This window comes from Hyaena hyaena, unplaced genomic scaffold (genome assembly GCF_003009895.1).
Source record: "Hyaena hyaena isolate Hyena2069 unplaced genomic scaffold, ASM300989v1 scaffold_503, whole genome shotgun sequence".
Lineage (NCBI taxonomy): Eukaryota > Metazoa > Chordata > Mammalia > Carnivora > Hyaenidae > Hyaena > Hyaena hyaena.
The window spans coordinates 72,357-88,066 of NW_024081132.1; the positions used below are offsets into that span (position 1 = coordinate 72,357).

The 15,710-nt window shown below is 55.9% G+C and overlaps 2 protein-coding genes across 8 annotated transcripts in view; both read left to right on the top strand.

Moving 5' to 3' along the window:
- Window positions 1-4,340, top strand: part of MKNK1 (MAPK interacting serine/threonine kinase 1) — a 41,670-nt gene extending 37,330 nt beyond the window's left edge. For 5 of the 7 annotated variants that reach the window (XM_039254835.1, XM_039254833.1, XM_039254836.1 and 2 more), the window contains 3 exons: window positions 137-301; window positions 1,704-1,747; window positions 3,034-4,340. In XM_039254835.1, the coding sequence (XP_039110766.1) occupies window positions 137-301; window positions 1,704-1,747; window positions 3,034-3,259 (435 nt within the window). In that variant the 3' untranslated portion in view covers window positions 3,260-4,340. The remainder of the gene's footprint in view (window positions 1-136; window positions 302-1,703; window positions 1,748-3,033) is intronic. The other 2 variants (XM_039254837.1, XM_039254838.1) reach the window with 2 other exon arrangements.
- Window positions 4,341-10,044: 5,704 nt separating this feature from the next.
- Window positions 10,045-12,846, top strand: KNCN (kinocilin). The gene is made up of 4 exons (XM_039254799.1): window positions 10,045-10,195; window positions 11,243-11,311; window positions 11,888-11,962; window positions 12,767-12,846. The coding sequence occupies exons 1-4, from the start codon at window positions 10,045-10,047 to the stop codon at window positions 12,844-12,846; spliced, it is 375 nt and encodes a 124-aa protein (XP_039110730.1).
- Window positions 12,847-15,710: the final 2,864 nt, after the last annotated feature.

Here is a 15,710-nt window from a genome sequence, read left to right on the forward strand (position 1 = left end):
CCTGGCCTGTGACATCGCCAAGCCCTGGGCAGCAGCTTCAGCTGAGGTCCATGGGACCCAGGTGACCTAATCAATGGCAGGCACATCCTGCTTATTCCCTGGTAGTGTGGCCTTAGGAGGAATCTTCTTTACCTAGAACAAGCTGTTTGAGAGCATCCAGGAAGGCAAGTATGAGTTTCCTGACAAGGACTGGGCACACATCTCCAGCGAGGCTAAAGACCTCATCTCCAAGCTCCTGGTTCGAGATGCAAAGCAGAGACTGAGTGCTGCCCAAGTTCTGCAGCACCCCTGGGTGCAGGGGGTGAGTAACCCAGGGCGGGGCGGTCACCCACCTCGGTGGCCTGTAGTGTGGCCATGAGGAAGCTTTATAGTAGCAGGTACTGGACAGCAGCCTGGGTGGCTGACTTCAGCTGGAGGGAGACCATATGGCAGCTTCAGTCCCTGCACATGTGGAGTGAACTGGCCACTGAAGGAACCGCTTAGGGGTCATAAACTTGGCTCTAATCTTGGCCTCAGATGAGGCTCCTAACTGACCTATGCCTCTCAGGAATGGACAGAGGCCTCTGAGGGATTTGGCTCATGCATCCCACCATTGGCAGAGGCACACAGTCTGGGAAGCAGTCCGATATTGGGCTTTGGGGTCTGTGGTACCCTCCCCATATGACACACATCATTAGCTGGGAATGCCCAGAAGCAGGGCCTCAGTGCCCTGCTCACCGTGAGGATGCAGTGAGGGCACCTAGGTTCTCCATGTGGTCCTGGAGTGCAGCTTGCCTAAAAGGCAAATGGTGGTGTTTTTCCCAAACTAAAGATCCAAATCTTTCCTAGAAAATTTATTTCTTTTAATGTGTATTTTTGAGAGAGCAGGGGAGGGACAGAGAAAGAGGGAGACAAAGGATCCGAAGGGAGCCCTGTGCTATCAGCAGACAGCCTGATGCAGAGCTGGAACTCACAAAACTATGAGATCATGACCTGAGCCAAAGTCAGACACTTAACCGACTAAGCCACCCAGCACCCCAACCAGGAAGCATTTTTAACCATCCTCCTCAGTCATGGTACTTGATGTCTGCCCCTCCAAGGGGTCGACCACACCTCCTGTGATTCACTGTGTCATTGGTCTGCCAGGCCCTACCCAGCCTCAGTGGCCCTGCCAGTGGAAGGGAGCAAACATTGCCAGCGCCCTGTTACAGGGAGACCCAATCCAAGAATCTCTGAGTGGCTAATTCCCAGGTACCCAAGAGGTGCTGTCCTTACTGGACACCTACCCATGCTGGACTCTGGCAGTCCTGGGATGCGTAAAACCCAATCCCTGTCTTCTTATTCTAGTGGAGAGAGGGAGACAAGGACTAAATGAGGTGTAGTGTAATGAATGTGTATCAGAAGGACAAGGGACGGGGAGGGAGGTGGCAGGGGTGGGAGTATAAATGCTTCCTTCACAAGGGAAGTGACCCTCAGGCTGGGTCTTGGAGGACGGTTAGGACTCTGCCAGGCACGGAGTGGCTCTCCACGCAAAGGCAGCTGGGTTCAAGCTGGGACTTTCTTGCTCTCTCCTTGGAAGGTCTGACCCCGCAGGTGAGTTCGGCCAAGTCTCTGTGCTGGGCCAGGAGCCTCTAATAACATACCCACCCTGTACTGGCATGGGCGGGGGCAGCTCTTGAAGGAGGGAGCAGTGCTTACCCCCGCGTCTGTCCTTCCCATTCTAGCAAGCTCCAGAAAGGGGACTCCCCACGCCGCGAATCCTCCAGAGGTAAATGCTCCAACCCCATGCCCTTTCTTTGGCTTGACTGTCCCTCAAACTTTCAGCCACATGGGATGGAGGTAGGGACAGGGAGCCCATCTCTAGGCTCAGGTATCCTCCTCCTGGAAGGGCTCCCCAGCCTGCCTTCTCTTCTGCCACCTGATGGCCTCCCCTGCCCTCCAGCTCCTTCAAGGCCCCTCTGCAGGAGAAAAACCTGTTTCCATATCCACTCTTGCATCCTAACTAGAAATCACCATTTACAGCCCAAAGACCTTCTCTGTGGGTTACTCACCCCAGGGTTTCCTGCTGCCACTATGGCTGTAGTAGCAGGATGGGGGCGCTGTAAGGCACTGGGATCGGTTGTCCTGTCACCACTAGACACGACGATAGGAATGGCCACTGGACAATAAATACATACCACATGCCAGATACGCTGCCAAGGGCTGTACAGGGATGCTATTCATAATCTGTATGATAAATTTAAAAGAGAGGTATACCTATTACTCCCATATTGTGGGTGAGAGAACCAAGAGTAGAGAGATTGCAGTAACTTACTCAGGGCCACACAGTAGCCTTGGGAGTTGGACTTTGAACCTGGATCTGTTGGACTCTAGTGCCTTTTAACACTAGGTCATGTTCCTAGTGAGCATTGCCCTATTGCCAAAGGACCAGGGCTCCCACATTGTGGGAACACCTCTAGGAACCAACCTCATGACAAGTTTCTGGGAGTCACACAGGGAGGTCTTACAACGCTGTAGTCTCCATTCATGTGAGCCAGAATGCTACCGCCCTGCTTGGGTCCCACCTGATTCTCTAGGGCTGTGTCCAGGGGCCTTGAGGCTCTAAACCTCTGGTCCACCTTAGAGGATGTATTTGGTAGGCCCACGGCGCCTGCTGAATACTAGCCTGGAGCTGGGCCCTGGGGACACAGACAGAGGCGCAGCCCCTGCTCTTGCTGCTCCCTGCTCTGACAGGGGAGAGGGGATATGTGGGTGTGCACTTTGTGTGCTGGGCCTTTCCTCTGGAAGAGCTGGGTGTGGAACTTGGGAGCTCGAGGAGGGTGCTCTGAATAGAAGGGGACATTTGTCCCAAGTCTGAGGTCTTAGGACTGTAGTTGAGGCTCAAAGCCATTCCAGCCTCAGTGAAATAAGATTCTGAACCTGGGCAAGAATGACTTCCGGGGGGGTGAGGGGTGGGCCGGGGGCAGCCCAGAAAAAGCTGCTGGGGGTCTGGGAGCCAGCCGGCCAGGGCACTGAGCCCCACTCCCCTCTGCTGTGTGCTGCCCGCCCCTCTAGAAATAGCACGATGGACCTGACACTCTTCGCAGCTGAGGCCATCGCCCTTAACCGCCAGCTTTCTCAGCACGAGGAAGACGAGCTGGCAGAGGAGTCCCTGGCTGAGGGCCTATGTTCTGTGAGGCTTTCTCCTCCGTGCAAGTCACGCCTGGCCCGACGGAGGGCCCTGGCCCAGGCAGGTCGCAGCGATGACCCGGAACCGTGTCCAACTCCCACTGCACTCTGACCCGCTCCAGCCACAGCCTCCAGGACCTCAGCCTGCCCGGGCTAGGCCAAAGTCTGCAGAGCCGGTAGAGGGAGCCGCTCTGTGGCTCCATCCAGGCCACCCAACCCCCCATTTCCCCAGAGTCCTCAAGGAAAAAGCTCTTTCCAAAGGGGTTGTCTTTGAAAAGGAAAGCAATCACTTGTCACTTTGCATAATCGCCTGAGGCAGGGACATCTCTCTGCTGGGCTCCTGCCCACCTGCTCACCCGCCTGCAGATCTAGGATGCAGCCTGCTCTCCTGGGTGGCAGGCGGCAGTGGCGGCTGGGGCTGCAGCCTTCAGGGAGCCAGCCTTGGGAAGCGTTGGTTGACAGAGGCTCTTTCTTCTCTCTGCACTGTCACCTCCTCCCCCCACCCCCCTGCTGGTCCTTCCACCTTCCTCTGTCCTCCGGATGTCCTCCCCTGGCTGAACAAAGCCATCCCGTCACTTCAGGAGAGGTCAGGGAGCCTTCTGTGTTCAGGAGGCCAGATCAGTCTTCCAGTCTGTAGCGCAGGAGAAACACATAATCTTTCTTTGCCGGGACCAAAACGTGTCCCTCATTTATCATCCTCTTCCTTGTTTGGGATTGCTGCTGAAGTCCATATTATTTCATTTAAAAACATGTTTTTTTTTAACCATGCACTTCCAGCAAAGATGGGACTTTCAACTCCCACTGCAAGCCCGTGGATTTTCCAGAGCATGTAATGGCTCGTTCTTCCTCAAATGTCCATGCATGTGAAAGGTTTTAATTGCTGTTTCCTATTATTCTCACTGGTTTTAAGCTGTTGAGACGATGCGTGCCTTAGATACTGTGTCTGCTGGAGGGCAGCATCAGACCAGGGCAGTTAGAAGGAGCTGTGCGCCCGATGTGGCCCCGGATCGGATGCGGCGCAGGTCCCAGCCATGTGCCTGCTGCCCCAGAGAGCATGAAGACACATTGGCGTCAGATAAGCTGGGCTGTGCAGCCACCTAGAGAAAATCGATTTGTACATGTCAGACAGACATTTACACAACACGACAATGCTATTATACATGTGCTTGTTTTAATAAAACTTGTAAATTTTAGCTGCGGCCTTCTTGATGGTCCTTTCCTCCCCTGTAAACCTGAGGAGTCAGGCCTCCCGGAGAGGGGCTGAGTCCAGCCCAGTGCGGGGAAGGCGCACCTAGTGGGACCTCTCAATCTAGCCCCTCATTGGACCCCCAACACAAGGTGAAGGAGATTTCACTGCTTTTCTTTTTTAGACGAGGAAATGAAGTTCATCAGCATTTGTCAATCTCCTTTTCTGTGCTCGGATCCAGAGATGAGTGGGAAGCAGCCTCTGCCCCCTAGGGTCTCGCCATTGGCAGAAGATGGTCAGCAACCATCACACAAGCCGTCTTCAAAAAGTATTTTATTAGATGTGCCCTGTGCCCAGGCCAGCACCCACGCAGGCAGGAACAAAGCCCTGTCTGTCTGGAGCAGCACTAAGCCTTTCTTCAGGATCTGTTTTGGGGTGTTGTGTGCCCAGGACTGTGCCAGACTTGGAACAAAGAAAAATGGCGCCTCAGCCACGGCTTTCATGTGCATCACGCACAGGGCTTTCCTGTGCTTTGTCCGGTGTCATCTTCAGAGCCACACTGGAGAGGGCAGGGGTGGGAAGGGGTTGGCAAGACGGAAGTCCGAGGATTGGGGCAGGGCACGAGGTGCTACTGGCAGCTTTTCTGCACAGGGGAGCAGAGACGGGTGATGGGATTGGGAGCTCCCCACTCTAGGGGCTCTCCTGCAGTGTGGGTGCCTCCATGTAGACACACTTTCTGTTGGCTGTCTTCCCTTCCCAGTAACTGTTAACGTGCTCACATCCTTTCTTCTACCTGGAGTGGGATGGGCTAGAGAGACAGGCCTGCAGAATCTGAGCCTTTGGGCCCAAAGTCTCCCAGTCCCTGGGGGCTTGGAGCCAGGGTATGAGTTTTGTCCCGACTCTAGCTCCAGCCCAGTCAGTCCTTTGGGTTGGCCAGCAGGGATGGGACTTCCAGGGGCTTCCTGGACCAAGTGCCCCCTACTCCCAGCTGTGAGCAGCACCAGCCGGCTCTGTCGTGCCTCCGTGCCTTTGCTCCGGCTGTGCCCTTGGCAAGCCTGCTTCCCCATCCCCGGTCCAACCGGCAAGGCCCCTCTTATCCTTCACGGCTCTGCTTAAATGCTACAGTGCTTACTTTGGTTTTGCTGGCATTATTGTGTGCTTACTAAGGAACAGCTGCTTGCGGAGAAAGTTCTTGGCCTTATTTAATTTTCATAGCAGTCATATCATTATGTTGCCCCACTTAGAACTGAGCAGAAAAAGGAAAAACTTACTTCGCTCTACAGGTAGGAAGACAGAAATGAAATTCTTCTGAGAGAGACTTGGGACCCAGAGCTGCACTGCCAGGGTTCAGATCCCAGCCCTGCTGCTTAACTAGCTTTGCGCCCTTGGCAAGTTACTGCCCTGGGTAGCAGTTTCTTTAGCCAAAATTGGGCTGCTTACCTCTTGGTGCCATTTTGAACTTGTGGATTAATAAATACAGCGTTAGAGCAGTTCAGGCACATACAGCAAGTATGCAGTAAAGGCTGGCTATGGTAGTTGTAGCTGTTTTCATTGCCATCCCCTGAGGCAGAATTACTCCACTCTGTGCCAGTGATGAAGACGAGCTTTCCCCCTTTCCTTGGCTTGTGTGGGTGGAGATGGATCTGGGCTTTCCAGATGGGTCTGGCTTCTAGCCCTTTGTGGGGTCTTCCTGCCGACAGGCTGCTCTGCCCCTCTGGGCTGGGGTCCCTGTCCCCAAGGGGCTGCTGTAGTGGCCAGGGCAGAGTCTGAGTTTGGGGATCTTGGGGGTCTTGTGTACTAGTCCTTTTGCCACTGTTCACTGGGTGACCTTGGGAAGTCCCTTGTCCTTTATGAGGCCCAGGCCACATGTCTGGCTCTGCTGGGCAAAGACATATGGCAGACACACTGAGGGAGGCTCTGGGGCCTTCAGCTAGGGCGGCCAGTCCCCTAGCTCTAGGGCTCAGGCTTGGACTGAGCCTTAGGAGAAAGATGGTCCCAGCCAGCCAGCATGTCCTAGACCTCAGGCCTCCTGCCTCAAACCTAGTTAGCAAGACTCCTATCTGACCTCTAGCTGGGGGCCTGGGCATAGGGGCCAAGTCTTTCTCCCTCTGGGATCTGGGGATCCACCTGCCTGAGCTCTGGGGCGCCCTCCTCCCTCCCAGCCCAATGCACCTGTTCCACAAACAGCAGTGCCCTGGTCCCGTGCCAACTCCAGCTGCTTAGGTCTGGAGGGGAGCCAGGAGCAAGGTACCCCCACGGCTGGCACTCTTGTTGCCATGGTAGCAGTTGCCTTGGAAGCCACTTCCCTGAGTTTAGCTTCTGAACAGTCTGGGAAAGCTGCCCGTCCTCCAGGGGATTGGTGCATTAATCACGCTCTTTTCCAGGGTCCTCACCCCTCAAGGAAAATAAACAGAACTAAACCACACTGACGCCTTTCGCCCACTCTTCCTTCCCACCCCAGGCCAGCCTTGGACTTGGTGCCTCTGGGAAGGAAAAAGCATAGGCAGGCACTCCAGCCCCAGCCTCGCCTAGAGACAAAGAGATGACCCGTGGCCTACCCACCCCCGGGGTTCAAAGGCCTGGAGGCCCCAGACTTCAGGAAGGAGGGCTCTGGTGCTGGGAGGGGGGGGGAGGGTGAGGGGTAGGGGACAGGTGGGGTGATTGGCCTCTAGTGACTTGGGTTTCCAACTCTACCTATCGTAGGAAGCACATCACCCAAGGACAAGCTTGTATTTCTTTTTCACAGATGAACCAGCCTATATTGAGGAAAGAATTGGCAAGCCTCCCTCTCCACATTTCTAATCAATGGAAGAGTGGGCATCACAAAGGCTTTAAGTACCTTTAATGACACTCCCCTGTCATGATGGCAAAGATGGAGGCCTTGACTGAACACTGTGCCTCCCTCTGATGGTGGGATTGCCAATTCCTCCCACCTCAAATAAGACAATTTAGAAACTGAGGGACAACGAAATGCTAGAGTACTTCTGAGCTGAACCGGGAATCTGGACACAGGGTTTGTCGAGGACTCTGGGGCAACCGTTCCTCTCCCCATGTCTCAGCCTCCCTACCTGTTCTATGAAGGAGCTTGCGGAGGTTTATAGTTCTGTGATCTTGTAACTGATAATGGCTTCATGGGTCTCTCCTCCATATTTCCTCTTCCGACTTTGTGCCCTGAGGAATTTACAATGTCAAAAAACAAAAAAACAAAAAAAAAAAACCACCCTCTAATTTAGCATTTGGTCTCCAATTTTTAGAGGTTGGAGTATTCTTCTGGAATATGAAATTCACAATGTGCAGGCCTCCCTGACTCCAGCCTCTGCCATCCCCCCATCCCCCTTCACCAGATGGGCAAAGTGAGGTTCAGGCGGTGGAGTGGCTGGCCCAAGTCCCACAGCATGAAGTGCCCTGTCTCGCTGACGGTGTGGGGGCCGCCATCAGCTTCATACCCTGCCCAACCCGAGTTATGCAAACACTTAATGGGGGTGAGGGCATTGAGATTCCCAAAGCTCAACATCTCAGAACACATTTTCATAGACAATTATTTTGACAGCTCCTTCTAAAACTAGTCAGTGGGGGGATCAATTATGTGTGACAGAGACATGGGCTGTCATTTGATGCCTAATTAGAGGAATAATCAGAACTCATCCTGGAGAGAGGCACAGAGAACATTGGCAGCAGCCGCTGTGGCTGGGGAATGCCCACCTCCAGGGGCTTCCTCTTCTGGGGCCCAGGGACACAGCCTGGGGCCCACTGGTGCTCTGCAGTCATTCCTCCTCTCTGTGAACCTTTGAGTTCACACCTGTTCTTGCCTCAGGCTTCTCTTCAGCCTCCTGACAGTGTCTCCCTTGGCAAAGCTCAGTCAGGGGACCCTGGCCTTCTCAGGCCCCCACCCCCATCCAAGGAAAGCGCTTTGTTAGAGGCAGAGGTGCCAGGGTGCCCGTAGCCTTCCTCTTTGCTGCCCTGAGGTGTTTGTGCAGGTCCAAGCCCTCCCTGAACTCCGCCTTGTGTTCAGAAGCCTCGCCCAGGTCCCTGATAGCCATGGCATTCTGTGGAGCTCACTCCCCGAGTCTGCCCTTGAGGAGCTTCTGGTCCACAGAGGAGACAGAGAATGAGGTCAGATGGTGGGCACTTCAGCATGGGGGACACAGGAGCAGTGGTAGGCAGCCCCCTCCCCCCACTCAGGCACCGTCAGGACGGACTTCACCCAGCTGGGGCTGGCCAAGCAGGGTCCTGCAGGACGGAGGCGCTCTCCCAACAGCTAGGCAGACATTCAGCAGAAGGGCGGCAGCAGAGAAGGGGAGGAGCGAGGGGCAGGGGGTAGCTGTGGAGGTGGAGAACCTTGGCCTGGCTCTGCTGGGTGGCAGACATAGTCAGGGAGACAGGCACACAAAGAGAGGCCAGTGGGGCCAGGGATGGGACCCTGGGACCTGCCCAGGTGCCTAGGGGCAGGCCCAGATCCTGGGATGGGGGAGGTCCTGATCCATAAAAGGCCAGAGAATGCAGTTAGTGGTGAGGGCTGTGTCTGGGTGGGCTAGGGCTGGGCTGGGCTACCAATGCCCAGCCTCTAACTGGTGGGTGCTGCAAGTAGGTCAGACAGGCAGGACAGAGGAGGTCGGGAGGCGCCAGCCATGTCCCAGTCTCCTGACCCTGGCTGCTGACACCCCACCGCTGCCAATCCTCTCCCTATGTTTATCTTCCTCCTACCTCACGCCCCCCACCTCTGCTTTTCCCTCTCAGCCCCCTGCTAGGGATCCTTCCCAGCCCACTGGCAACTAAAAGGGGGGCGAGTACCAAGCCTACCTGAGGAGAAGGAGGTCCCCTGAGATCAGCCTCAAACCAAGACCCCTCAGCCCTGCTCCCCCTAGGAGACCAGAGCTTGACAGGCTGGGGGGAGGGGCGCGGGGCGAGCATGAACCTTGTTCTCTCCTCCTGTCCCAGTCACTGTTCCGGCCTCTGAGCTTCCTCCAGGCCCCCTATGTGTCACACTTGTGCCTGTCTCCATGTCCCTGAGCAGAGGCCTCATGTGCCAAATGGCGGAAGACAGCAAGGGTGGGCCCTGAGCAGATAGCCGGGAGTCTCTTGACGTCCCTGGCCACTAAACCCCGCAGTCCACCCTGCCCCCTCAGGCGCCAGCCGTGGAACCTGGGCTGCCTGCCCGCGTGGGCCTCTGGGACAGGTGGCAGCTCACGTTGCAGCCTCATGAATAACTCAGGACCCCCCTGCGGCCCACTTCTCTGAGGAGCCCGTGTCCCCTGGACCAACCTCCCCCACTGCTTTAAACTTTAATAGGCCAAGGCCCAGTGGCAGCCACACAGGTTCCAGGGAGCTAGGGCGCGATGTCCTGGGCACGGGCGCTCAGGCTCAGCCCTCCCGAGAGGAAGCGCACAGGAGAGAACCCCGTACGGCAGGCCCTGCTCTCCAGAACTCTGGTGGCCAAGGCAGGATGTGGTCAGGCAGGAGCAACCTCCACATTCAGTGGCCTTTGGGGGAGGAAGAGTAGGCTGGGGTGACCTGGCAGGGATCCTAGGTCAAGGTGCGGCCGGGGGCCCCTTGGAGAGCTGTGGGATAGGGTTACCAGCCTCAAATCTTCCTCCCCAGAAACCCCTGCTCTGAAGGTGGAGCGTCAGCAAAGATACATCCAGGAGGACAGAGACCTCCAGGGCTCTCCCGGGGACAGGCCCCTCTGGCAGCAGACCCCTGGCTAGGCCTGCATGGACATCCCCATCAGCAGCAGAGACTTCCGCTGCCTGCAGCTGGCCTGTGTGGCCCTCGGCCTGGTGGCCGGCAGCATCATCATCGGTGTGTCCGTGTCCAAAGCTGCAGCTGCCGTGGGTGGCATCTTTATTGGCGCCGCCGGTCTGGGTGAGCAGGTGCTGGGCTTGGAAGGGGGAGCGGGGGCATGGTCAGGTGAATGAGAAATGGAGGGAATGGCTGGTTTCATAGGAATCGGTTGGGGAGTATAGAAGCTACAGAGACGTGAGCAAAGCAGCTGTCGGAGGTACAGGGAGGCAGGGAGGGCTGGAGTGAGGTTCCTTCTGCTGGGGGGAAGGAGACTGGGAGAAGGGAGCTGGACGTCAAACTCCTCTCTGGCCCTCTAGTCCCAAGCCCTGGGCTCCTGGGTTTGGGGTGGAATTCATAAGCCTGTTGAGGGTGGGTTGACAGGGGTCACGTAAAGGAGGACAGATGTCCCAGTGGGACACTCAGCCAAGAGAGGATCCAACTCAGAGGGTTTCCTTTTCTTTCCTGGTATTTCTTGGCAGGTCATCTGTCTGTCCAGGCATCTATCCACTCTCTATCTGAGCCAGTCCCACTGATATCCCCACAGTGCTGAGTACCATCCCTCCCCACTCCACCTCCTGGGCCAAAAGCAGAGCCAGAAGCACCAGACGGGTGGGTTCTTGGCCTCTGTACCTGCAAATTCTTGCCAAGGGTCACAGACATTTGGTCTGGGGATGAAATGGAGGTGGGCAGGGCAGGGTCCACTCTTCTGCTAAGCGCTCCCCAGGGCTGGGTGGGAAGAAGCACGCTAAGGAGCTCCCAGGCTCAGGGGAGGCAGGGGTATTGGAGTGTTGGTGGCGGTGATGTCAGCTGGGCCCACTTCCAGCCAGTTAGCACCTGGGCAGGCTAGAGCCAGGAACCTGGGCTTTCACAGCCTGTAACCCTTTCTCCAAAGAGGCACTACTCCCTGCCCCCTCTTAGGCCTGGGTGATGGGGAGCCGCCCCCCTAAACTCTCACAGGCTCACATTTGCGCACCCACAGTCCAACGTGCACACTCATGCTCCTTCCGTGCACATCCATGTCACCCTCATAAACCACCCCCGGGCTCACAGCCTACCCACAGCCTCATGCAGCCTGCACTAACCCGGCCCCTTCCCCATCACAGGACCCCTCTGTGTCTCTCTTCTCAGGGCTCGTCATCTTGGCCTACCCCTTTCTAAAGGCTCGGTTCAACCTGGACCACATCCTGCCTACCATAGGTGAGTCCTCTCCCCAGCCCCCAGCAGAGCCCTATTCCAAGGACTGTTGTGTGAGACCCATTGTGTGTGAATCTGTGGCCCACTGTGGGGCAAAACCCTGCCCATGTGTATGACTGATCCTGGCTGTGTGTGTGTGTGTGTGTGTGTGTGTGTGTGTGTGGTGTGTGTGTGGTGTGTGTGTGGTGTGTGTGTAGGTATAGGTGTGTGTGTGTGTGCTGGCATTGCCATGACCTCCAACAATGACCTCAGGACCCCTGTATAGCTCCTCAATTCATCTCAGCTGCCCACACACAGGCTACCGTCTCCATCAATCCTGGGGGGCTTTGCATATTCCTAGTTCTCCCCGCGACCTTCACCTCCTCAAAAAGTCCTCCATCTTCCCTTTCAAGGGCCCATTTCTCCCATCTCCACCCCCAAGCCAGCCCAGATCATGTGGGAGGCCTAAAGGAATGTGATGGAGTGAAGACAGCAGCGGGGATGGAGATGAGGCAACAGGCAGGTCTTCCCTTCCCAAAGCAGGACTTGATCTGAGAATGGCTTAGTAACCAGGGGGCCTGGGGTGGTCTTATTGTGCAGGGAGCCTGAGAATCCACCCCCATCCGGGGCCAGACCATGGGGAGGGAAGATCCAGCGCCAATGGCAATAAAGAGGGTAAGTTTTAAAAACTCCTGAGTCCATCTTCCACCTCTGCTCTCTGGCTGAGCAGCTCTGTGGGAGCCAGGGAGAAGCCTGGAGGGACATGCAGAAGGGGCGTCCCCAGTCACCAGGAGCCAGCAGAGTGTTCAGCCAAAACCCTTCTTGCTCGGGGCTGAGCTGGGCTCCTCTTGTTTGACCTCAGGGCTTCTCTGTTGTGCCCTACATGGGCACCCGGACAGACCCGTGGTCCCATGTCTCAGTTTACGTTTTTTCACTCTCTTCTCCCATGATGGAATCCAACTCTCAGAGCCAGTAACTGAAATGGAACAGCTTCCTCCTTCCCCATCTCCACACACTGGAAAATTCTAGGGCAGGAGTTTCTCAAAGATGGGCCTAGCCCACAGCATCTACTGCCAGTGCTGGGATGCCTAATCCCAGCAAAGGGCTCCCTTCCAGACCCTGCTCCAAACACTTTACATATATTAATGTGTTCCATTCTCAAAACAGCCACATGAGGGAGGTACTGTAATTAGGCCCACTTTATATATGGGGCAACTGAGGCACAGAGAGATTAAGTAAGGCAGCTAGGAAGTAGTGGAACCAGAACTGAAACCAGGCAGCCAGCCTCAAGTCCAGCCTCTAACCGCCCACCAACCCCCCCATGCTGCTGTCCTCTTGAAGAGCCAGTCTGACCATCCGTGCCTCTTTAAACTCAGCTGAAGCTGTCCCTGGGACTCCCCTCCCTCCCCACTGGCCCTCTGAGTTGCTCTGATCCGGAATCTGTCTACTCAGGCAGCCCTGTGCTTGTCTCTTGCCCAGGAGCCCGAAGCAGCCTGTCCACTGTGAGCAGAACACTGGAGAAGCTGAAGCCAGGGGGCCGGGGGACTGGGGAGGGCTGAGGCAGGGCTGAGGGGCTACCCCCTGCCCTCCCTCCCTCCCTCCCTGTCTGCCGGCTACCCTGATCTCAGAGCCCAAACCAGAGATGAACTGGGCCCTAGAGACACGAGACCTGCATTCGCCTGAGCAAAGCTCTTTGGAAATGGCTTCCATGTGGCAGAGAGCAGAGCCTGAAGCAAAGGTGTCATTGGAGGTTCCACAGGGGACCCTGGCCTCTGGCTTTTGACATGGATTTTCTCTCTGGACTGCAGCTCAGCATGCTTCCCGTTTTGATCTACTGACTGGTTTCTCTGGAATTTGGGGCCAGAGATACCTCAGACCCTTACTCCAGCCTGGCCACAGAAATAAACCACAGGGCCACAGGAACCACACACAGGATCCCTCAGCCTCTAAGGCCTGGTCCTGGGCCTCTGGAGCTCACCGGCCAGGCAGAAGAGCTGGAACAGATTCTTTGAAAAGAGATATCAAAAGCTTTGGGCCACTCCTCAAGGACAGGGTTTTAGCAGCAGCGAAACAGACAGGAGCATGTCCTAGAAAAAAACAAAATAGTCATGCCATGACAGGGACCCAGGAAAGGCAGTGACCTAGAGGCTTCCAGGAGGAGGTGGCTCCTGAACTGATCCCTGTCCTAAGACTCTTGTATGTGACTCCACTATCCAAGGCTTTTTGTGATCTGACCCCAGACAAGACCTCCAGCCTTCCCTCTGTCCCCCACCCTCTCACTGTGGCTGACAGTCTCAAATATTCCAGCCCCCAAGCTTTGGCCTGTGTTCTCCAGGAGGCCCCCTGCTTTCTCTGCCTATCCAAAGCCCTCACCTTGAAAGGCACAGCTCCAAGGATCCTCTTAACACAGCACCCTCCCCCCATCTTCCTGCAGCCTCCCTCGCTCTGCAGGGTCCAGGCAGACTGATGTCTTCTTTCTCACAAAACAATTATTAATCCTACTGAAACCTACTGTATGTTGCCCATTTCCGGTCACCATCAGGGTACACAGTAGGTGTTCAATCTATGTTAATGGCTTAAATTTTTAGCAGAAAAACAATTCCCCAATCTTTCCTTGGAGAGCCACGTCAAGGCCCCATGTACCCACGGGGCTTGGGGCAAGGAGGACCTGGCCCAGGTGTGTGTGGTTGTGCAGAAAACATTGCGCCTCCCTCCACACCACTCCTCACTCACCCACAGCCTCAAGGTGGAGCAGGTGTTTGACCTCTACAGAGACATCTGCCCCATGTGGCCACTGTCCTGGTTTGTGAGAAGAGGACAAGGTAGGAAGAGTCTCATTCTTCAAGGACCAGTGCAGATGACACCTCTTCTCAGAAGCCTCCCCTGACTGTGCTGTGCTCCCACAGCCCACATGACTCTGAGTGGTCCTTGTCCACTTCCTCCTCCCAAGCGCAGGGGCCGGAGGACCAGGCACACATGTACCCAGAGGATGTTGCAAAACCAAACCAAAAGTGGGAGAGACCAGTCCATTGTACAGATGGGAAAGCTGAGGCCCTTCAGAAAAAAGGACTCATCGAGTCCCGCGGTGACAGGTTGTGCAGCCAGACCTTGTACCCAGGCCTCCTCTGTCTCCCCACCCAAGGCCCTAGCCTCTGCTGTCCTCTGCATAGAGACCAACTCCCTGACCAGGGTGGGGCAGGCCTCCACTCCTAAATGCTGGCCAGTCGTGGACCCTGTGGTTCCTCTAGCCTGAGGGAAGTCCCCCTCCTGTACTTCCCTCCCCTCTACCTCCCTCCTGCCTGCTCACTGTCCCTTCTCCACTCCTTCAACATCGTTATCATCAACATAACAACATAACTTGGACCCAGTGGGCCCTCCTTGATCAATAAGGAAACCCTTCCTGCTGCCCATCTTTATGCCTTACCTGAAGCATCCCAGAAAGATGCCCAAGGGTGGAAAGGGTGGGAATGGGGGGAGTGGAACCTGGGCTCTGGGGAGGGTGGTACCCCTTGGCCGACAACCAGCCCTTCCCCAACATGATCTTCCCAAAGCAGGGCTATCGTATCTTCAATGCCTGGCACAGCCCAGCACAGAGTGGCGTGGGGATCAGAGCAGAATAAAGTAAGGAATGAACACATAAAAAGGCAAAGGCTGTGTCCATTGAGAAAGAACTAGGCAGAGATCCAAAGGACCCTTGAAACTGTGGGAGTCTTCAAGGTGGGGAACCCCAAGACCTCCCTCAGCCTAAGTGAATGTCCAGATACATCCTCCCAAGTGTATCTGCACACCAGTCCCCCCACCCCCTCAGCCTGGTCACGGGAGCGGTCCACTTGGAGCTCATGCCTTCTCCCCACCCATGCTTTGGAAGATGAATTTGGGCCAAGTAGGCAGGGTGGTGTGGTGGGTAGTGTTAGGGAGGAAGTGCCCTCTCCCCCTCTGAGCGGCTCCAGAACCCTCCAATATTGCAGTGAGAGTGGGTGTGGGCAGTGAGAGTGGGTGTGGGCAGTGAGAGTGGGTGTGGGCAGGCGCAGCTCATTGGACCCAGCTCTTCCAGTGGTCTGTTCAATAATGAAATCAGTTCCGTCCAACAGCCTTCAACTGTGGCTGTGTCTGGCTGGCCCCACAAGGTGGATCTAACGCTGGTCCTCCAGGAATAAAGGTGGAGGGTGCAGATCTGGACCCCTGATCTCACCTGCTGATTTGGGGGTTTAAGGAAAGCTTCCGGAGGGAAGTGACGTCCCATCTGCACTCTGAAGGTTGAGCTGGAGTTAGCCAGGTGAAGGGAAAGTCCGCCATGGGTCAGAGAAGGCACGGAAGTGGGGAGTGCTTGGTCCAGGCAGCCCCTTGGAAGCCACAGCCCTGCTGGCCAACCTGGAGAACTGACCAGGCTGGGGCTGGAGTCCAGGGAGACTCACATCCCACC